This window comes from Gekko japonicus, unplaced genomic scaffold (genome assembly GCF_001447785.1).
Source record: "Gekko japonicus isolate JY-2015 unplaced genomic scaffold, Gekko_japonicus_V1.1 scaffold90, whole genome shotgun sequence".
Taxonomy (NCBI): domain Eukaryota; kingdom Metazoa; phylum Chordata; class Lepidosauria; order Squamata; family Gekkonidae; genus Gekko; species Gekko japonicus.
The window spans coordinates 324,876-349,148 of NW_015166421.1; the positions used below are offsets into that span (position 1 = coordinate 324,876).

The 24,273-nt window shown below is 46.4% G+C and overlaps 1 protein-coding gene across 1 annotated transcript in view; it reads right to left on the reverse strand.

Moving 5' to 3' along the window:
* UNC5D (unc-5 netrin receptor D) overlaps window positions 1-24,273 on the reverse strand; it is a 296,399-nt gene that overhangs the window by 142,936 nt on the left and 129,190 nt on the right. Inside the window, exons 5-7 of the mRNA XM_015411680.1 lie at window positions 16,471-16,651; window positions 11,706-11,873; window positions 1,617-1,781 (exon numbers count right to left, since the gene is read on the reverse strand). Of these exons, the coding sequence (XP_015267166.1) occupies window positions 1,617-1,781; window positions 11,706-11,873; window positions 16,471-16,651 (514 nt within the window). The remainder of the gene's footprint in view (window positions 1-1,616; window positions 1,782-11,705; window positions 11,874-16,470; window positions 16,652-24,273) is intronic.

A 24,273-nucleotide genomic window follows, 5' to 3' on the forward strand; every position in this document is an offset into this window, starting at 1 on the left:
TGGCAGTTAACTGCATTGGATAGACTTGGGTAGGATACTGACAGTCACTTTAAAGAAAAGAAACCCAGATATCCAACACCAGATCAAGATGAGTTGTCTCCCTTACGGCACTGATGGGAACTTGGTGCCAGATCGTTTTAGTTATCATACCGTACTGTTTGTGTTGTCATCCCCCTCTCCCTGCGATATTGGCCCACAGTCTTTTCAGACACACATAGGGTGCGGTCAGATGGCGTGCTGAGAGCGGGTTAAACTGCTCTGGTTCTAACCGGATTATATTTGATCTGGATAATTGCGATCACACTTACCTCCCTTATCCCGCCTCACCACGCAGTCATGTCGCTCCCCTGTGTCTACACTACCGATGTGCGGGAATGTGCGTTGGCAGGTTTTTAATTTTTTCCCTCAGTTTGTGCATGTACATAGGCGCCCCGCCATAGGATGGGGGGAACTATCATGGCGCATGTGCAGAACCACCAGGGCGAAACAATCCAACCCCTCCAACAAAAGACTTCCCTTTAAAAATTTGACCCTAAAATGGCCTCCGTGAGATCCCGAACTCATCTAAACTCTAAAACAAATGACTGTTTAAATGTCGGTTTTCTAAACATGGTAGCAGAGCTCCACCTATGCGCACACCGCCAACGCATTAAAAAAAATGGCAGGTGAAAAGTGGAAGCCTCGGGCAGCTTTCGAGCGGGAAAGGGGTTTAGACTGGAAGTGGCTTGACACCGAAGGAGTGATCACACAGGGGGAAAATGTGGCTTTAAACGGGAGAGCTGAGAAAACACCACTTTGGGACCTGGTAACAAAATACTCTGGGTTAAAGCGGTTTTGAGCCAGAAACCAACGGCTGGGGAAGGGAGGCAGATGCTGACTGTGTGATCATGCATATAAAATCCGTTGCTGAAGCATGACAACACCAGTGTGGAAGGTTTGTGTTATTAGTCTGTTTTGGACCCAAAGAAACTACACTAGAGCCCTTCTGAGACTGCAGAGTGCTTTCTGAATGGACACAAAGTGGATTTTACGGGGGGGGGTAATTTCTGAAACATTTGCCCACAATTTTTAGACATAATTCTGAATTAACAACCCTCTACTTTTTAATCTAAATACGTTATTAGGCAGAATTTAGTAGTGACATGTACAAAATGCCAACCCAGTGGCTTCCTGAGCCAGGTGAGAGTTCTGTATGGCTTACCATTCAGCTGGACTTGCATGGAGTATAAGGGAATTACCCCTTTCTCCCTGCTATACAATCTGATTGAGTGTTCTCTCATTGATACCTCTAGTTTCTGGACAACATATACGTGTTAGACCACCTCAGGTAATCACTAATACATTATTCACCATGGGAGAAATCCAAAAACCTCCCTTCTAGGCAAGATAACTCTTTCCATTGACTTCAAAGGATATGGGATTGGAGCTGCAAGCAAAAGCCAACAGTGAAATGAATTTCAAAGCTGTGAAAACACACGCCCACATCACTCTTTGTGGTAGGATTTTGCTACACACGAGACCTACCAGCATCTAAGATGAATCATGGACTCATCCAGGAATCTTTGTTTAAGGGTCAAAATGCTTGGGTGGTTTAACTTGAGCATTTCCAATCTTACCTTGTATGCAGAGTCCTTCAGTACAGTTTTCCGATTCTTGGCTTGGGCCTTCACAGAATTTTCCACCGTTTCTCGGTGGCGGAGCTGTGCATTCACGAATCCTCAAGTGTTCACATTCTGGGCTGCAGACAGACCACTCACTCCATACCTTCCAGCCACCATCCACTAAACAGAAGGAAACAAATAATATACTTTAAATACAAATGTATGTGGTCCCAGACCAGGTTTTGGAAATTTTGCCAACATAGGTGAAATATCAGTCAGATTTATTTGGTCAATGACCAGCACAAATCACAAAATTATATGTTACGGGGGGGGGGGGGGGCAATGTAAAGTGGGGGTTGTCACCTGTAAGAAACATTCTTAAAATGTAATGATCAGCACGGCCAAGAAACCTTCTAACCAATGAAAAAAAATTTTAGGCAAAATTCCTCATAAAAACAACAATAAAGCAGAACATATCTGATTGTTTCCACCTCACCGGCACCACAAAGGCACATTCTCTCACTAGGGCTGCCAAGTCCCCCCGGGCCCCGGGCCCAGTGGCCCATCCCCCGCCACCGCCGGATCGGGGCCCGGGGGGAACCCCACCCCGACGTGCGCGTCACCAGGAAGTGACGTTAGGATGCCAAGCACGCTGGGGGTGGGGCCACGACCATCAGAGGGAAGACTCTATGGTTTTCCCTCCGAGGGTCATAGCCCCGCCCCCAGCGTGCCCGGTGTCCTAACGTCACTCCCGGGTGACGTGCATGCGGCGTGCGCGCGCTTTGCGCACATGCACTCCAGTCGCCGCCCGGGAGTCCCCTGCTGCGGCGACTGCAACAACTTGGCAACCCTATCTCTCACGCATGATGATCCTTTTATATCTCCCCTCTAACACTGCAGCGGGGAGAACTTGCCATCTTGCCAGAGAGAATGCCCTTCGTTGTCTTGGCATCTCCAACAAGGAGAGAGAGGGGGCCTTAAGTGAAATATTAAGATGATCCCTGTTTAGGAATGAGTGAATATTCCCCTTTTCATTTGTTTTAAAATCTGTATGTTTACTTCTGAACATGACACCAGAACGTGGGTCACAAAATCCCCACAGTGACACCAGGTACAGAAAGGAGAGATGTTTCTACAAATTTGGAGTAATTTCCTAGTCTGCAGAAAAGGAAAAAAGGGGAAAAAAACACCCTAAAATTAAAATAATAATAAAGAAAGAAGGGGATAAAACAAATTTGTATAGTTCTGATACCGCACAAGATTGCATTATAAGATTTTGGAAGCCATTTTGGATTATCTAGATAACTGAAGACATCACTTATGCTTTGTTTCTAGGTAATCCAAAATGGCTGCTTCAGCTTCATTTTGAAACCTGAGGGGAGTTGGGGAGGAAAGAAGAAATGGGCAGGAAAGAACAATCACAAGAAAGGCTGGTGGGGGGAGGAAGCATAAATCCTGTACAAATACATTACCTAAATTGTATTGGTTGTATTTTAAAAAAATGATAAAAATAACATTTAAAATATTGTTAATTGTTGTTTCTGGACTTTATTAACTTAGCACTTTAGAAATCTTTACTGTAACTAAACAGTTCAATAAGGAAATTCATTGTTACAGTGTAATCCTAAGCAAAGTAAACCCTTCTAAGCCCACTGAAGACAAAGGTTATAGAAGGGTGTAACTCTGCTTAGGACTGCACTGTTACTGACTTAAAATATGCAAAGATAAGCCTTGATAAAGCGGAACTATTTAGATAGGTTCAGATGTAAGGTTTTAAAAGAAGATTTTGGTGAAGTTGCTTACTGAACTTCGAAGTCTTCCTGGGTTTGCTGAGGAAAGGCATCCTTACAGCCCTGACCTGGATAGCCCCAGCAAGCCCAATCTCATCAGACCTCAGAAGTTAAGCAGGGCCAACCCTGGCAAGTACGTGGATAGGAGACCTCCAAGGCATACCAGGGATGGGACACAGAGGCAGGCAATAGCAAGCCACCTTTCTAAATCATCCAGGCCTCACTAGTGGTTGCCAGAAGTCAACAATGACTTCCAGGCAGACACACACACACACACACACACACTTAAAAAAAGGAAAGGTATCCTCACACATATATTTACTTAATCATATAAATAGCACTTGCCCAACCCCTCTTTCTCTTAACAGAGAGGTTTCCAACTTCACTACCTCCTTGGTGGCCAAATGCTACCTTTCACTCACCTATAAAGCTCTCTGGACTATGTATATCCTCAACCATGAGACCACCAGCAGGGCTACTTCCAGGTTTGGGAGGGCTGGGAATGCCTGGGGTCCCCTCCCCTGCCTGCTGCCATGTCCTCACTTGCACCCTCCTTCCTGTCCAGCCATCAGTGTGCCCTTCTCTTCACTTCCCCGTGGGCCCTGCCAGTCTGCCTGTCTCTCTGGACTATGTATATCCTCAACCAGGGCTTTTTTTGTAGAAAAAGCCCAGCAGGAACTCATTAGCATAATAGGCCACACCCAAGAGCAGAAACTCATTAGCATATTGGGCCACACCCCTGACAGCACAACTCATTAGCATATTAGGCCGCACCCACATGTTACCAGAAGTGTGGTCATCCAGCCACACCAACCTTTTGCTTCTTATTCTGTTTACCTTGTTTGTTGTCAAAACCCAGAGCTTTTTTTGTAGCAGGAACTCCTTTGCATGTTAGGCCACACACCCCTAATGTAGCCAATCTTAATGAGTTTCTGCGGTTGGGTGTGGCCTATTATGCTAATGAGTTCCTGCTGGGCGTGGCCAACCCAGGAGCCAGCCGAAACTCCGTTCCTGTGCGTTCCTGCCCAAAAATAGCCCTGTCCTCAACCATGAGATCACCAGCAAGGCTACTTCCAGGTTTGGGAGGGCTGGGAATGCCTGGGGTCCCCTCCCCTGCCTGCTGCCATGTCCTCACTTGCACCCTCCTTCCTGTCCAGCCATCTGTGTGCTCTTCTCTTCACTTCCCCATGGGCCCTGCCTGTCTGCCTGTGAGCCCTGCTTTCAACTGTGTCCGCAGCTGATGGATTGCTGGATCCAACCCAACCATAAGCTTGGTTCCAAAGATGTGTTTCTTCTCCCAGAAGGCATCCTTCCACTGTCAGAAAGAATCCTTCAGTGAATGGAAGCACATCTTCTGGGAATATGAAAGGACACCTTCTAGGATCAGAAAGACATCCTCACATGTATGGACCCAATCCTTTAAACTCTAGGTTTAGACCATAACCCTAAACCATGGGCCTTCAACATTGTTCAGCCTGTGGGCACTTCTGAAATTCTGAGAAAGGACAGCCAGGACTGACTCTTTGCTTTGGGCAAGACATGGCACCAGGAGACACATCAGTGGTCACCAAGGCACCCAAGTGCATCACATTAGGGATCACTGCCCTAAACCATTATTCCAGTAAGGAAGGCAGACTGTAAATGAAGTAAATATTTAAATAATAGATAGAAACTTGGACACTAAACTCCAGTTCATTTTTTTTAAAGTATAAAATGGTTCCTGGGCTGCAGGAGCCATCTTAGTGTTTCTGGGACACCAGGTAAATGTCCAAGATGGGGCCCCATAATCACTGCCAACTCCCTACCATCAGGAACACCCCAGGTTCAAGCAAGGCAGATGAGGAAGCTGGCAGGCCACTGCTCGAGCCTTTGCAGGGGCATGCAGGTGGGCATGCTGGCTGGCCAGTGCTGGAGCCCCTGAGGGGGTGCACCTGTGCACCGCAGCTGGCTCTTCTTTCCCCGTCCATGGGGGAGCAGGGCTGTGGGTGCCCTCCCAGTCTGGGGCAGCTGCCCTGGATGCCCCGTGGCTCGGATCACCATCGCTGGACAGCACTACTTCAGACCACAATGGGAGACCTCAGGATGCAATGTTTCATCATGAAATAAAACTCCCTGCATATCAGCACATCGAGGGGAAGACCTGGCTGGAACCGATACTCTTGTATGCGCGGAGACGGCTTTAATAAATACTGCAGAACAGAGTCCATCTGTTTGCGTAAACTAAGACTAAGCTACGGGACATGAATGAAGATGAACTGAATCTTTCTACAAGAACTTGAAGCCGAATTTACAGCTGAAAGCAGCATTCAATTAAATGTGTCAGAATGTATCGCTTATCCAAGAGAAGCCTAATAGCTTCCTTTAGATTGTATCTTTTTCTTTACCCTTCTTCAACTTTCTGCGCCATTTTTCACATTCATTTGGGCTGGTACAATGTTGTTAAAAAGCAGCCAGAGATTGCCCAAAGCACAAAAAAGTGACACACACTCACACACACAAGCCCAAGAATCATCTCAGGGAAAATGCTGACAGTCGGAGATTGGTTTTCAAGTCTCAATTGGGACCAAAGCAAGGGGCCTGTTCATACTTGACAACTTTGGAGTAATTTTCTTTCATTATGTTCCACTCGCGCAATCTACCCCAATACCATGGTATTCCGTGTTGATGGGATGCGAGAGGTTTTTTTTTTTTTTTAAAGATTCACAGACACTTGATTTGGATGCAAATTGCAATCCCTGCCAATAGGGCTATTTTACCTAAATGATCCAGTAGAGTTACATTTCCCTGTTCTCTGAAAGAGTTACAGTAGGAGTGCTAATTCTCTTACCTCTTTTGAGATTTTGGCCAGTGCTGACTTCTAACTGCAGTGGCAGCAGCCCCTGGTGTGGGATGACCTCACACACTGGGCTGCATAAAATGTGTCAGCAACTGCACACCTGTACTGGCAGTTTTATGGCTATCTGAATTCAAAGATCAGGGCTGCCAAGAGCAGGGGATGAGCGAGACAAAATTTCAGAGATCCTGGTTACTACAGGGATGCTTGGAGATTATCAAGTCATGTGACTTGTCTTCCTGTAATGTTAGGTCTATGCCTACGAGGTGTCCTCCAGAAGGAGCCCTGAGAAGCTGAGGCTGCCGGGGTTGGACTCCTGAACTTGAGTAACCCTTCAGTGTCCTTTGGGTGTAGAGGCAGTTTGGTGTAGTGGTTAAGTGCGCGGACTCTAATCTGAGAGAACCAGGTTAAATTCCCCACTCCACTTGCAGCTTCTAGACATCCTCAGCAAGCCATAGTTCTGTCAGAGCTGTTCTTGAAACAGCAGTTCTGGAAAGAGCTCTCTCAACCCCACCTACCTCACAGGGTGTCTGTTGTGGGGAGGGGAAGGGAAAGGAGTTTATAAGCTGCTCTGAGACTCTGAGTGATGGGCGGGGTATAAATCCAATCTCCTCCTCCTCCTCTTCTTCTTCTTCTTTGTAGGAGGTCTTTGTAGCCTCAATACTGGGAGTGAAGGTGGGGGTAAACTCACCCTACAGCCTTCCTTTCCCACGGTGGGTCTCTCCACAGCCTAGCAGAGAGACCCCTGGTATGTCCTCCTTGGCCTTCTCCCGACATTCCTTTTAAAGGTGTTGCTGGAACCCCATTCATTTGGAAAGCCCCAGAGAAATCCCATAGGAATGAATATTCCTGCGAGACCTGAGATGGGGATGCGGCTTCATCCCTCAGAGGGGAATGCCCCTGGTCATCTTCTGGGCTTGCTGGCCATCTGGCAACAGGCCCAGCTACTAGGCATGGCTCCTTAAAGGAGCCACATAACTTTACCAGGACTGCTGGCCTATTCAGCACTGTTGCTGTTCCAGCTCCTGCCTGGGTCACAGTGGAGGCGGAACCACACTGCCGAATCCCTGCGTGCCAGGTAGTTGCTCCCTCCATCTGTTGGCCTTGATAAGTGTGGGGGTGGCCTCCCTGGCCCTCGACAAAATCTTTCTTAGGGGTTCTATGGTGGCTCTCGACAGCCCTCCATGGGAGCTGCTGTTCCCAATCAGAGCACATTGCATTGATCCAGACACAAGGCCCAAACATGTTACCTGTTGTATGAATGAACTTTTAAGGAGCCCGGGGCTTATTCATGCAGTCCTTCCTTTCTTCTTCCTCTTAGCTCAGTTTCCCAGGGCCTGTAAGACTGAGATGTTCCACCGGGCATATAGTTGAGGTGTTAGAGACATTTAGAGAGATCAGCTGGCCTCCCTCTTTCTTCCCTCCTCTTTCTCCATTTTCCCCTTCTCCCACACCCTGTTTGCTTTTTTCCCTTTATCATGTTCCTTCCCTGATCTTGCCCTCCTTCTTTTCCCTCTTTTTCCTCCTTCCTTGCCCTTTTTAGGGCTTGATTTTTCCATTCACTGTGGGCCCCGAACCTTCTGTGCTGACTGCCATTTTAGTTGCCCACTTGTGATGGATTGTTGGGGCACCATCTGGTTGACCGTTAGGTTTTTAACTGTAATTTCTGGTTTTATGACTGTAAAATGTTGCCTTTATTGTATATTCCACATTTAAAGTGTCGGAAGCCGCCCTGAGCCGTGCTTGCGGGGAAAGGAGCGGGGGATATAAGTTGAAGAAATAAATGTATCATGAGTGAATTAATGATTTCTGGTGGATTTTTTTTTAAAAAATATGTATCTAATATCTTAACACTGGAATGGATCCAGCCATTTTTTAGATAGCCCCCCCCCCCCAGGAGTCTTCCTTCCAACGTAAGGGCATTTTCTTCCAATGGAAGAACCATTTAAGTTGGAGGAAGACTCCTTAGATTGGAGGAAGGCTTCAAACCTGAGCCAATAGGAAAGGAAATCAATCAATCAATGAACAAACATTGCTCAGCGGAGTGGTAAGACAGAAGTAACATCCACCCTACTATGATTTGTGCTAGCCCTGCTTACTGGAATTCCAAAGAGGGAATAAATCAGAGTCTGGAATCCTGGTTTGTGGGAGTAGCACAAACGTAACAGCAAATTATGATTTGCTGAGAATTTAGAATAGATTGCTTTGCTTGTTGCCCGTGAGAAGATGTGTTTGTGTGTGTGTGTGTGTGGGGGGGAATTGTGCCGGTGAGACCCAGGCTCCTTAATGTTCAATTCCTGTAGCGGCACACCATGGCTTAGCATTAAATCTGAATCTCGCCACTGTCATTCAGCCATAACAACCTGTGCCTGAATACATGCAGCCGCCAAGCATGGAGTGCCATGGGGATTGGATTGCCACATGCCATTTGCAAATGTGCATTTTTTTTTACATTTCTACAAATGCCAGAAAAGGTGACACAGCCTGACTTTAACCGATGGAGGCGTCATTTATTCAGCCGTCTTGCTAAAAATAAGACATGGCTAGAAGTCAGCACAAGCTGGCTACAAACTGTAGCCCCCGCAGATTCAAATAGCCATTACATGAACTGCATTATTTGGCTGTCGAGCACAGCTAGAGAAAGTACAGCATGTCCCCCTCCCCCTAGTTTGTTTTCTCCTGCCTTAGAAAATAGTGGGGTTTTTTAAATGTAATTTATCCTGCCCTTCCTCCTCAGAGCTCATGGTCCCCTTCTGCTATTTTATCCTTCTAATACCCCTACGAGGTAGGCTAGGCTGAGAGAGAAGGTGACTGGCCCATCGTCATCCAGTGAGCCAGAACAGGGATGAGAAGTGTGGATAAAGTTCATACAGACAGGGCTAAGCTGTTGAAGACAGAAATTACAGACAGTGGTATTCAGCCTGCATCTCATGGAGAGCCACAGGCACAGTTACCATTAACCAAAACAGCGACATTTACTTTCCATCTCTAGCATGAGGCCTGCACTGAAGGGAGGCTTGTGGCTTATTCATTCCTTTGGCACTAGCAAGTGCAAAGTGGGAAACCACTTTCTGGCCACAGGTCACAACAGCTAAGGGCCTTGCCCACTTCCCTGAAACAATGGGGAAGGTGCTAAATTGTGGAACAGTGCTCAGAGAGCCACTGGTGGCATAAGAACATAAGAGAAGCCAGTGTTGGATCAGACCAATGGCCCATCCAGTCCAACACTCTATCACACAGTGGCCAAAAATACCAGGTGCCATCAGGAGGTCCACCAGTGGGGCCAGGACACTAGAAGCCCTTCCACTGCATTGCCCCCAACCCAAGCACCAAGAATACAGTGCATCACTTGCTGCAGACTGAGAGTTCCTATCTATACCTTGTGGCTAATAGCCACTGATGGACCTCTGCTCCATATGTTTATCTAATTCCCTTTTGAAGCCGTCCATGTTTGTAGATGCTGCCACCTCCTGTGGCAGTGAATTCCACAGCAGCTCCAGAGCCACTGAGGATCACTGGTGTAAAGAATGAGCAGACAGAAGAGAGAGGAAGGGACAACATTTCAGACAGAACAATTGAACCCCCGGGGCACAGAAGAATTGAGGAGAGTGGTGCGTATATGTGGAAGAGATAAGCTGATGCTGAAAGACGTAAGAGATGCTGAAAGAGATAAGGTGATGGTCAGACAGAGGGTATTTCAGCAGCACCACCCCTGTCTTCTGGAGAGATCTCCCCAAAAGGGACAGAAAAAGAACCAGCTCTAGGAGGAGACAGCCAGTATTGATGAGAGTAAACACTTCTTTCCACACTCACACAGACACACAAAGATTGGTCAAAAAGCCATCTCGTACTGCAGAAAGTTCATAAAACACATGGTTTCCTGGCAGCCAAGGAAATGTCGGGTTGCAAAGCCAAGGTCTGATCAAATCTAGAGTCGGAGATAATTTTGACATTTACAAGAAACATCCCAGCTGGCCTTGTCGGCCTCTCGTTAACGCCTCTGCGAAATGCAGGATCGATACGTCTGCCAGTGGATTTGCAAGTGCCCACCTTCTGCCTTACGGTCTTTGCCGTCCCATGTCCATCTCTACTTCAAGTTGCTCATGTCTAATTTATGCATATTAACAGAGTCAGTTCAAAAGGAATCATAAAAAAAAAACCTTCCTTAAAATCCAAGATTCAGTCAATTCAAATTTAAAGCCTGTAGACATGAACAGTCACCCAGAGTGTTCAAAGAGCTTGGAATAATAAAACCTTCAGAGAATATGCATATATGCTTAAAATTGACAAGCATGCAGAGTCCCGCTTCCTTTGGGGGGAGTGAAAAACTCATACATTGAGATAAACACTGAGGATTATTGGCCTCATCTACTGTTTGATGATGTCATTCACTAAAAAGCAGATGGGTATTTTTATACTGGTCTGACAGGGAGGGAGGTGCAGTTGGGTACTTTTAGAAAATGGATATGCCCATTCCCCAGATACTAAACAATACTTCAGATGTGAAGCTATAGCCTGCTTTTGCCCCCCCCCCCACTGAGACCCTAAGGGGGCATGGAGGAGAGAGCGAGAGAGCTCAACTATGTATTACATTTCTATCCTGCCCTCCTCCAAAGAGCTCAGGGTGGCATGCAAGTGTCTCTCTTCTCTGTCATATCCTCACAACAACCGTATGAGGTAGGTTAGGCTGAAAGCTGTCTGGCCCAGGGTCACTCAGCAAGCTTCTTGGCAGACTGGAGATTTCAACCCAAGTCTCGCAGATGTTAGCTCCACACTTGAAACCTCCGTACCATACTGGTTCTCAAGCAGGTCTCCAGTCATTTTAATTTCCCAGTTCAACATGCTGCCCTTGACCTAAGAATCCATTTATGCATTCTTTTTTTTTTCATATAGTGTCATATCCACTAATGGTGGCTGTAAATGGCACAGACACATCGACCTGCACATACTTCATTGCCACAGCATCCTGGCGTGACTCCTAACTTCAACATACCTTAAAGATATGAGTCCTTTTCAGATGTTCTAATCATGTATACCAGGAGCCAACCAGCCATGTGTAAAGGGATACCTGATACTTGTGATCCTACCGATATATGCTGTGTGAATGAGGTTAATGTATGTATAGCCTTGGTGCACGTGCACCCTGAAAAACACAGTGATCACTTCACAAGTGCTCAAGCTGTGCAGAGAGATTAAATATATGTTGTTGCCCCTGTTCACACACAATGGCAACCGTGCACATAGGGACGATTGCATCCTTCCATTATGTGTGCTTGGCAGGCTCCTAGAGATTGGAATGTCTGAAAAGGTCCATGGCGTGGCACCAAATTTGCCTCTGAAGCGGAGCTAGTAGAATTCTCTGCTAAGCGAGGAAGCGATACCTTCTGGAGATTTTGCATCCCTCAACAGCTCAGGGTGACAAGTTCCCCCATGGCCCTGGCAGAATTTACATTTAGACTTGGCAGAGAACATCTCTCTCACCGGGGCAAAGCGAACTGCAGGTGGTTTTCTGCACAGACATTCCCTCGCAGAATGCGCCTCCATTGAGAGGGGCAGGATTTGTGCAGGTCCGGGACCTCTTCTGCCACCCTCTGCCACATTGCACGTTGCAGTTAGACCACTCTGTCCATGAAGACCAGCCTCCATTCACTGCAGCCAGCAGACAACAACAACAAAAAAGTAGGACAAAAGGCATGTTAACATTTGTTTTTCTTCCAAACGACCAACTTTCATTCCAGAACCTTCCATTCCTGAGTTCTGTTTTACAGTCTGCGTGATCAATTCCAAGCTCCATTGTAGACACTGCTTGCTTAAATAACATCTAGCTGCAACTACATAAAGGACTTGCTGTCAACAAATTGGCATGATTGCGTGAGGCAGATTTATATGCCAGAGCAGCTAGAAATGACAGGAAGATGTTGAAGGCAAAGGGGAGGCCACCGCCTTAATTCTCCACCAAGAACATTCCACTTAAGGGATAAACATGATCCTTTAAAGGCAAAAAGATGAAGAGAGGTTGTCGAGGCAGGCTTTTGACTTAATCAATAAAATGTCATTCTAAGTTTTAATGAGAGGAAAGAGGCAGGAAAGGGATGTTTCTGCTTTCCTCTTCCCGTTTGGTTCTCTGAAAACTCTACACAACCACATCTTTTCTTTGTGGTCCTGACTGACAATCTCTCCTATAGAGAATGAGTTGTCAGGACACCATGAATATATGATTCCTACTGGCTGCCCACACTCTCACAACTGGTGGCTGGCACCCAGCAGGAGACTGAGGAACCAGGACATGGGGGGGGGCACCATTGGAGCGACAACATGACATCAGTTCCAAGGCAGACCCAGAAGTGAAGTCATTGCATCAACAAATGCATCTGGTTTTATCACAGAGCTTCCAGTGAATCCTAGAGTGTTGCATCAACACTATGATGTCACTTCCATGATGAAGTCAGAAGTGACAACATGCTATTGCTCTCATTATGGTTTTCAGAGAATTCCCGCCACCCTACCGAGAGGGAGCTCTGGGAGCTCTATCACAAACTGCAGGAGTGAGTATGACTATAATTTATAATTTATTTATTTATTTATTTATTAAATTGGATTTAATAGGCCACCTTTCCCTGCAAGCAGGGCTCAGGGCGGCTTACAACAATACTAAACATTCACATCCAAGTACATTAAAACAGTTCAATAAATAACCATAAGTAAAAACAGTATGCAAAATACTTAAGGTGGTGGAGAATCCCAACTCCTCAGTCTACCTGGGGGGAGGGGCCAAGAGGAATGAGGAATCACATGCAAGTGCCAGAAGAGGTCTCATTGCTGTCCTCAACCGAAAGCCCAGCGAGACATCTCCGCCTTGCATGCCCTGCGGAAAGGTAACAGCTCCCAGAGGGCACGGATGTCTTTCGGCAGAGCATTCCACCAGGCAGGGGCCAGGGCTGAAAAAGCCCTGGCCCTGGTCAAGGATAGCCGGACCTCTCTCAGGCCGGGGACCACCAGCAAATTCTTATTTTCTGAGCGTAATGCCCTTCCAGGGGCATACTGGGAGAGGCGGTCCCAAAGATATGTAGGTCCCTGACCGCTAACGGCCTTGAGAGTCAAAACCAGAACCTTGAACCTGATCCGGTGCTCCACTGGAAGCCAATGCAGCTCTCGTAGCACTGGTTGAATATGTACTGTATGGGGGGGGGGTCCCTGTGAGGACCCACACAGCTGCATTATGGACCCGTTGTAGCTTCCGGGGCAGGCGCAGGGGCAGGCCCACATAGAGCGAATTACAGTAGTCCAACCTGGAGGTGACCGTTGCATGGATTACCATGGCTAGGTCAGGGCGAGACAAGTAGGGAGCCAGCTGCTTAACCTGGCGAAGTTGGAGAAATGCCAGGTTGGCATCCTTCGCAACCTGGGCTTCCATAGATGAGGAAGAATCCAGAGTCACGCCCAGACTCCTGACGGTCTGTGCCGGTGATAGTGGCACACCCTTAAGGGTCAGGAGCCGGCAACCCAAATGAGTCTTCGCCCTACCCAGCCACAGAACCTCCATCTTTCCTGGATTCAGTTTCAGTTGACTCTGTTTTAACTATCTCACCACATCCTCCAAACCCTTGGCAAGATTCCTGGGGACGGTATCTGGCCAGTCACCCATCAACAGATATAGTTGGGTGTCATCAGCATATTGATGGCACCCGAACCCGAAACTCCACGCTAGCTGGGCGAGGGGGCACATATAGATGTTGAACAACATTGGGGGGAGAAGTGCCCCCTGAGGGATCCCACACTCCAGTGGGTATCGTGTGAACACTGTCCCTCCCACCGCCACCCTCTGTCCCCGACCATGGAGAAATGAGGCGAGCCATTGCAAGGCTGTCCCATGGATTCCAATGTCGGCGAGGCAGTGAGTCAGTAGGTCGTAATTGACTGTGTCGAACACTGCCATGAGATCGAGTAATATCAGCAGCGCTGGCCCGCCTCGATCCAACTGTCTGCAGAGATCATTTGTGAGGGTGACCAGTGCCGTCTCCATCCTGTGGCCAGGGTGGAAGCCTGATTGAAATGGATCCAGTACTGGTGTGTCCTCCAGAAATTTCTGGAGCTGCTCGGCCACCACTCTTTCAATTACCTTACCCAGGAATGGACGATTCGAAACTGGGTGGTAATTGCTTGGGTCCATAGGATCTGAATTTGTTTTTTTCAGGATCGGAACAACCACAGCCTCCTTCAGCCCTCCTGGGAAAATCCCTGAGCCCAGGGACAAGTTGATGATATCTCCAAGGGGCCTTGCAACCTCTCATTGCTGACCTTCACCAGCTTTGAGGGGCATGGATCCAGGAGGCAAGTAGTCGGCCTAACAGCACCCAGAATTCTGTCTACATCCCTGTAATGTGTGACATAGAGAGAGTTTTTTCCTAACATTTTAGACTTTGTCACATGTTACAACCACATGTAAATAGAGCCTACGAACAGGAGCATGCCCCACCCACAGTGCTTCTGGTACACACAGTGGCCATTTAATTCGAACAGGGCAATGTGTGGATATTCCGTGAGCATACAGCATCAGTATTAGGGATGGGCAAAAACTGGACCATGGACCTAATTTCATCATGGACTGGAAGATGGTTCATGGACTGTTTGCCCAGTCCGTGCACTCGCATTTCAACGGACCACCCATGGACCGTGATTTTTTTCAGACAATCCATTTGGTCCATGGGAGTGGTTCGTGAGCCAGACAACCCAGTGCCGAGGCATTAATTGCCTTCTATGGCCTTTCTGCAGCCCTGGGAATGCCAATACTGGCCCTCCAAAGCTTGATAGGCAGCTCTGGCTGCCAATAAGAGAGCTCACATTCTGCTCTATGGGAGCAGACTGCATCTGGAGATGAGCTGTAACCAATCTGCACATAACTTGGAGAGCAGGTTTGATGCTTCTAGCTCGCAGGGGGCTGCTTCCACCAAGGTCTTCCTCAAGGGCAGTGGCATGTCCCACATTCAGTCTTTAGCATACTAGGTAAAAGGACTCAGCAGCAGGACTGAGGAAGACTTCAGCCTGTAGCTTGGAGAGCCATGGACTGATTGAGGGGAAAATACAGTCCTAAATGGACTAAAGTGGTTGACTGGACACAGCATCACTTGTGTGCTGTGTACAGACCCTAGTCCAAACATCTATTCAGTAGCCATGCTAATAGCGTTATTGGAACTACAGACCAGTTTTTATGATCTTGCACAGTCCAACATCCATTTGATTCTTCTTAGACGTTTACCCATCTGATAGTTCTCTTTGGTTCTCTTTTTAACCACGGTTGCCTAGCTACCTTTTAACAATTTGCGGTGAAGCACGGCAGCTGAGAATAGCTGTTGGGTGAGCAGCACAGGTGTACGCTGAGGAGGGGCATCACCACATGGCCTCATCAATTATTAAGTCCATCAGTCCAAGGGTTTTCAAAGCTAATTAATGATCTTACTTTTAACTGTGGATTCAATTTGCTCATTAAAATGCATAATGAAATACCTTAATGCAAGAAATATTTTTTTTAGAACAGTTAAGAAGGTGGAGTTATTTTTTTATGATTAAATAAGCACCATTATGTCATTTGGTACTTTTTGGGGGGGAGGGGGAAGCTTTTAACTTGTTATTTAAATTAGGATAGATGTACAAGATGTGCACAAATCAAGAGATTTGCCCCAGTCCAATGAACATCTTTACACATGCATAAGCTGCTTCGATACATTGCTTCGCCAATGGCAAACAAGTTTCTATGCAGTGTTTGAGGTTTATGAACAAGTACTGAGCCAGATTATTGGCCAGCGAAGTTCAGCACCTACCCTGCTGAGCAGCAGCTCTCCCAGGTACAGACAGAGAATGATTTTTTTGCAACACTTGCTTCCTGAGATCCTTTACTATGGAGAAGCCAGGGGGTTACTTTGAGGCTGTCTGCATGCAAAACATAGGCTCTACCACTAAGCCAAAAGAACTCTGCTATTGAAAAGTCTACTTTTGTGGGTGGAAGGACTTCTTCCACCCACAGAAGTTTCCCTCCATGAACAGAAGGCATCTTTTTGGAGCAGAAGAGTGTTGTTGGATTCAGCCCAGTGAACTGTTGGCCTTAACAGCCTTTCTAAGGGGCCATGTCTGATCGGAATCATTTTAAAAGCCACCCATGTTCAGACTTTATACACTACAGACTCAACTGTGCCAATCAACAGATCAACATTTGCAGGCCAAGTAGCTACAATATTTCACATCCACTGACCGTACACCACAACTGTGGCTGACATGCTTCTTCTTTTGGCGACTATGTTGGCTGCCATGCAGGTATAGTTCCCGGAATCAGACAGGCGGGCTTGGCGGATGATCAGGTTGTGATCTGCTCGGGTGTCAATGTTCTCATCCTGCTCAGAGTCAATGGGTTCCTCATTCTTAAGCCATTCCACCTGGTGGAAAGAAAATAAGAAAGCTTCTACATTAGCAAGCCTGGGTCCAAGAGTGTTCCCTTCAACCTAAACTGTTAGGAAAAGGAGGCGGGGAATAATACAGAGATCATGTATAGTTGATACAGCACTGGACTTGGTACGGGCAGGCCTGGTTCAAAACCCCACTCAGCCATGAAACTCAATGGCCTTCCTTATCTCTCAGCCTACATACAGAGAATAGCTGGGGAAAATTATGCAGCCTTCACAGATGCGATACAAATAAGGTGCAATGGAAAAAAAAACCTGGCATGTCTTGTGTCACATTATATTGAACTTTCTGCTATTATAGTTGGACTCCCCTGAGCAGCACTGGAAGTCTATTTTTGGCTGAAAAGTGGGACAACATCATAATAAATAATGACAATAATCATAACTTCCTGGTCTTCCCTAGGTTTGGGGCAACAGGAGACTAGTAAAGTTCATAAGATTTTACACTCATCTAGCCCTTTCCGGATGTTACAACTGTGCATACTAGAAGCCTACCAACATCACACACTGGGAGTGTGCACTACCCACAATCCTCCGGATAGACGTGGCCACCATCTGAGTAAACAGGGGCAACACTGATATTTACCATGTACATACAGCCTCAGTATGCACAAACACGAATGCTGAAAATTCAGAGGTCGGTTCGCATGTGCCAAGGTTGTACACAAAGGGCGAACACCCATGATGCTCCTGTTCACACAACATGGTGACCATGCATATACAGAGGATCTACAGGGTTGATAGGTTCCAAGCCCATGTGACTGTTACATCTGAAAAGGACTATATATGGGCCTTGTATGTCTCTATTGGAGGGGAGGCTGCATGGTATAGCCTGATCCCATCAGACCTCGGAAGCTAAGCAGGATCATTTATTTTTATTTATTTATTTTAGGTATTTTTACCCCGCCCTCCCCGCAAGCGGGCTTGGAAGTACTTGGAAGGGAGACAACCAAGGAAGACTCTGCAGAGGAAGGCAATACCAAACCAACTCTGCTTCTCACTTGCCTTGAAAGCCCCTTGCTTGGGTCATCATAAGTTGGCTGTGACTTGCCGGTACTTTACACACACATGTACACCCCTATCTCCAAACACTCCATGTACATTTTTTACCAATACCAGCCTGCTTGAGATGAACAGCTAGAAAACAGGTAAATTAAGGACAGAATCGAAAGACTCCATTAAAGTTTAAAAACAAAACAAAACACAACTGAGATCTGTTTCTCAGAGGCAGGCATTTTCAATCTATAGGAATCAGCAAGTGGTAGTTAAGTCACAATATCTTGCTACAGTTCAAGCTCAGACAGATAACCTCAGCTGGGCACCACAGGAAGAAGGGCTTGTAACACGGAGGTAATCAGCTTATGGATCTGTGGGCTACAGGCATTCATTAGCACACTGTTCAGTGCAGATGGCTGGCAATTTGTAGATTTTTCTAGTTTATAAACAAATCTGCAGCCACAGACCATCAGAGCCAATTAGAATCCATGCCAAGCAGCAATCTCCTTTTCCAGGACCATCCGTCACATTGGTTAGCTAGGGACAGAAGGAACACGGCAGACGTACCTTTTGCTCCCCACATCTCTGCAAATTAATGCTGTTGGGAGGAGGGGGTAGAGGAAAAAAATGAGAAGCCACACAATTGTGACAATTATGCTGCTCGACATGTTATTTATGCACGAGCATAAAGGTTCAACACAATGCTTAGGGTTAGCTAAAAGTCACAGAGTCATCAATATAGTTCCCAAATCCTAATCGCTATTTGAAGGTATGTTTCCAACATCTGTCCCCATCATTTCTCCTGTGTTTATTGATTTAAGAATATTTCTATGCCGAAGCAACTTCCAATTAAAAACCATGGTACAAAACAGAAGCCTTTTAAAAAAGGCAAAAGCCATTAGACATAAGCAGCATAAAAAGCTACCCATAAAACAGAGCAGAATATTAAAAAGCTGACAAGATGAAAAAAACCAAACCCCTAACTAAAACCCCTTTCATTTCAGAACTCTCTGGCAGAAGTTTAAGGGTTGTTTAAGTGTGTGCATGTGAGTTTGCTGTTTCAGGACAAAGGTGAATGTGTAGAGCTAGAAATTATTGGAGGTTTGGGGGCGGTGCATGAGGAGGGCAGAGTTTGGGATGGGGTGGCACCTCAGCAGGCATGGGATGCCATACACCCCATCTCTTCCAGCGTCATCTGGCCTTTGTCATCTGGAGACCAGTTGTCATTCTGGGAGATCTCCAAGACCCACCCGGAGATTGACAACCTTATGCAGAGATGAAGAACTTTTGGCTCAGCACTATTTCAACAGTGCAATCCAAACCAGAGTCACACCCTTCTAAGTCCCTTTAAGTCAATGAGCTTAGAACAGTAACTGTTTAGGATCACCATAAGACACTCACATGTTCACTTCATTTTAAGGTTCATTTGTACAAAAGGCTTTATCATTGCAGCTTCTCAACTACCCTGCAGAACAGATAACACTTAAAGAGGTGCAACATTTTCAAGATCAGTCAGTGACCTCCATAGCCCATCAACATCTTAAAAAAAAAAAAAAGATGGTGTGTGTATGTGCTTGTAAACCTGGAAGTCATGGACACGTCTGGTGACCTCTAGCGAGGTTTGGATGTTTCAGAGATGTGGCTTACTATTGCCTGCCTCTGCTCCCCGGCCCTGTTATTCCCTGGAGGTCTGCCTTCCAAGTACTCGTCAGGGTCAGCCCTTCTTAGCTTCCAAGATCTGATGAGATTGGGCTTGCCTGGGATATCCAGGTCAGGATCCCATTGACAATTTGAACCCAGATCACCTAATGAAATTAGATGTTATAACAAGAGGCTCCTAATGTTGGGGCCTCTGATCATTTTTATGCGACATGCCAGTCCTTCAAAACCAGAAATCACAGCTCACTCACCCCCACCTCCAATGGACAAAGGTCTCTGGGGATCACAGAAAGTGCCCAGACAAGATCTGTACCTGATTGCAATGTGCCCAGCTTTCATTTAAAGTACACTTTTACTATATCCACTGCCAAACACATATACACACCAATGGACAGATAAACATGCTTTTTTTCTGTTTTCCCAGTGCAAGAGAGAGGACTTTGATCCAATGTTTGCCAAGCCTCAGTTTGCAAGCATCGGTGAAAGAAAGAAAAAATGTTTATATTAATGTGTGGTGTTTAGAAGAATGATGATCTGAGGGAAGGGAGAACATTAAGCAGAAGGGACATTAAAAAAAAACCAAAACCTAACCACAAAACCTTCCAAAACTCTGAGAGCTACAGAGTCAAATGGTGATTTTTAAGGGAATACATGGTGCACCTCCAGGGAAGGCAGACCTCCAGGGAATAACAGGGCCGGGGAGCAGAGGCAGGCAATAGTAAGCCACATCTCTGAATGCACTTTTTAATCTGCACAAAAGGAATCACTATACCCTCACCCCCCACCCCTCAAGGCCTGGCCTCTTAGAAAATAACAGATACCAATCTTACCTGGTGTGCCTCTGTAGCTGTTTAATGCTTCCAAAGATTTAAAAGCTTATTCTTAAAAGGATTAGACATTGTTTTTTCCTCTCTTTTTAGTTATACTGTTTTTATCCACTTGTGCTCCTTTTGGAGAACATCTCCAAGTGAGACACAAAGGAGCGGGCCGGGGGGGGGGGAGGTGTATGAGAGCCTACAGAATTTCCATATCTGAACAGAAACAGACTCTGTATTTTAAAATTGGGGGGGGGGAATTAGAGATTCATTAGCATTTGGGTAGCAAGCACGCAATTGTTCAAAATGAGAGGAAAATACAGACATTTTTCCCACCCCAGATTGGGCTTTCTGACAATTTTAATGCTTAGATCATGAAATAAATTTCAGAATGAGTGTCTATAACACACTCTACATTTATCATCCCCCCTTCCCTCGAAATCAGGCATGCTTGAAATCAAAATGCTCCTATCAGGAGGCGTCACTGCAGCCCAAAATGATCTATGAAGGAAATGCAAGGGCAGATATGGATTAACTTCACTCCATATATAGCACGGCCGAGGATGCATTAGCATAATCATAAATTTGCTCCAATTACAACATGTGGTTAGGAAAGAGCAGTTGACAGCATTATCCACGCAAAATCAGTTAAGCTTCCCATATCCCAGGTAGCAGCACAAAGGATTAGCACTCTGTTTGGCTTCCCGGGAAAAAGGTTGTCCATCTTTTGACCAATTACCAAATTAAAGGGGCAAAGAAGAACCAATCTTCACTTTGCAAAGTAAGACACCCCCCCCCCATGCACAAGCTATTTAAATAATGAAACTGAAGAATGATGCTTGCCGTTTCTAAGATTAATCAAACTAATGCACATATATGCAAATTGAAAACAGCAACCCCAACACTGATTTAAATATCTCCCATCTCTAATTTTTCTTTCCCATCCCTAGATATGCATCATCAAATTTCCAGAGAACAAGTTCAGAATGCCCAAGAGGCTTATAAATGTCCACCTGATGGTTGATGCTTAGAAGAATGCAGCTGAGGCAGACATTTTTAGAGAGTAAGTGGTAAGGACAGCACTTTAATGGTGTCCTCATTTCACATGCTGGATTGTGGCTCTTCCTAGCTCAGAAGCATTTCAGACATCTTTATCATACCCATTACTACTGTGATGGACTCCTGAAATCTCCCCATAATCTGCCGCCCAACACAAAGTAGAGTCATTCCTAGCTATTATGTTGTATTGGGATGGGACATCTCTTACAGCTGTGGTTTAGTTACAGATGAGTGTGGATGTACAGTAGAGATGCCAAGCAGTGCCTGACAACCAGTGGGAGGATGGGTGTGTGTGTGAAGAGTTGCAGGATAATTATTTTTAAAAGCATCTGGAAGTTCTTATCGGAAGTGGCAACAGGTAGCTCTAGGAGTCACTGGAAACTCTATGAGTTATCCTTTTGTCATTTCTGGTAAGAACTTCTGTTAAGTACACAAGGCTGCATTTAAAAAAAAAACACCTACTGCCATCACTCCAAGTGGTGATGGGCTATGAGACCTGGGGGCAGGGTATCTGCCGCCCCCACCAGTGACTTGGCAGCTCTATTGTACAGTGAGGGCAAATGAAGCAATTTCCTCAAGTGACAGAACTTCAGCAACCTATCATTCTATTTGTATCCATTGCAACAACACCTTCCCGCTCATCTCTGCCTCCACCACTGCTCCTACCTGGGAGCAACAGCACCTGGGAGCAACAGCAGCTAATCCTCCCTGTCAACTCACTCAGACAGTCCTATCAAAAACAGTATGACAAGGGTTAGAGGCATGGGGGGGGGGTACCTGGGCCTAGGGGTTCTGAGGGCCTGAGAAGCCGGGCAGCCAGCGCCTCACTTTGCTATCCTGCTGTCACAGGACAGGATGTCTCTGATCTTGGAACTTCAGTGACAAGTCTCTCTAGGAAACTACAATTGCTCATTTTAACCCACTGCTTAACTAGAAACTAGAGCAAGAGTTCTCCTGCTGCGAGAGAACACTTCCATGTTTTGCAGTTGAGCAAAGGGTTATGGTAAATAATCATGGATTCCTTGAGAGGCTTTTCCCTCCCTCCTTTGTCTGTGCACTGGTGAGTTCCTGTGTGTTTGCCTATTAAATGTGCAACAAAAATGCTAACTTCTGGGCTGGATAGTGTGGGAAGAGGTGTTCCTTCAGGTACCCTGGTCCCAAGCCATTTTACGTCTTAATGGTTAAGAAGTATCACTTTGAATTGAGTACAGAAACAGACGGGAAGCCAGTACAGATCTTTCATGATCAGAGCTTGGATCACTGGGGCCAGATCGTGCTTTTCAAGGCAGGGTTGATTTATCAGCCAAGGCATTACAAGACATGGAGGAGATCTGAGCCTCCAACCATAGGCCAGCAGCACCCACAAGCTAAGAACTTGGTTCTTTAGAGGGAGTGCAACCCTTTCCAAGACACACTGACACCTCAGTCCTTGAGCAACTTTGGCCAACAGTTGATCCAGCAGCAGAAAATAAGGGCAACTGGGGGCCCTTCGACACCCATCCAAACTTATCTGCTGCAGGTGCCATTGTTGTTGTCATGTGCCACAGTACGACATGGGCCAAGAGCCAAAGATAAAGAGACTATTTGTCTTTGGTTCTTGGTATTTGGCTTGCACCTCTGAGAAAGGACTCAATGCAGTTGTCTGTTTCAATTCCCGCCCCCCTCTTGCCCCTTAGGGAAAAACACATGTCAGTAGCTACCCATGATTATTAAAAAAAAAAAAAAGTGGAAACTTCAAATGTCCCTAAGAGGGCCAAGTTACAGTGCATCTCTATGATGTTCTAGGATTTAATGGAAGGGACTTTTTGGGATTTGAAGCATTCAGATGAGTAAAATCCCACCTCCAACCTGAAGTGGTATGATTTCACTTGGGCTATATCCAGAGGTAATTTCGGGGGGGAACGCAGGGGAACGCAGTTCCCCCAGGCAAGGTACGGGGGGCGGGGCACATGACGAAGCCCCGCCCCCTGCTTCCGGCCGCCTCGCTTCCGGCCCTCATTCAGCCAGGAGGAGGCAGGAGAAGAGGGAGGGTAAGTTGCTTCCTCCCTGCCTCTCCCCACCCTTGCCTGCCTGGGGCCAGGGAGGGCCTTCACGGGGCTTCCTTGCACTCCCCCTGGCCTTGCAGGTCCACCGCCGGGCCCCTCATGGGGCTCGGCAGTGGAGCTGCAAGGCCGGCACCGGCAACTGGGACCTTTGGGGGCGGGGTGTGTGGCCTTATGACACATTTCCGGTGATGTCAGGAGGTATGGCCTTATGACACACTTCCGGTGATGTCAGGGGGTGTGGCATATGCTAATGAGTTGTGCTAATGAGTTCCCCTAGCTCTTTTTCTACGAAATGACCCCTGGCTATATCAGAATTGTCTTCTGCATGTATGAGCCAATATTCCGTGTTTATACATTATGAGATTGTTGGCAAACTTTGTTTTGGTCATTTTCAGTTCACCATTCACAGTTTTCCCATTTTGCAGCTTGAGAATGAAGTGTTCAAGGCCTGGCAAAGGTATCTGCATGCTAGACACTGAGACATATCAGCTCCCAGTTTGTGATCTGCAGGGCAAAGAGTTGTGGGTGGGCTAAAAGGTAGTTCTTAAGCCAGGAGATTTATGAGTGGGTGAATTCCAATCTGAACGCTTGGCTCAATGGAGGTTCAAAGATGAGCGGCAGAATACATTATTTGCATGCAGAGGGTTTGCCCCTGGAATCTTCAGTTAAAGAAGGTAGCAGGTGTTGGAAAAAAAGATTTTCTCTAGCAGTCCCAGTAAACAAAACTGAGCACGACTCAGTAATGGGCAAACCTGAGGATTTTGAATGGTTCATCCATACATTTGTCACTCAATACTCAATGCCTTGCAGCTGAACACATGAACTATCTCCCCCTCCCCGAAAAAAGTACAACTGTCTTGTGATGATGTCAAACATTTGATCTACGGTCGTTTTTGCACGCACGCAAATCATACTTGATGAGACGAGCATGCATCGGTCAACTGAAATGGCTGTCTCATTGATTGCCTTTTGTATAGTATACCACCCTCCTGCCTCATCCTCTCCTCAGGCTCCCTTTTAT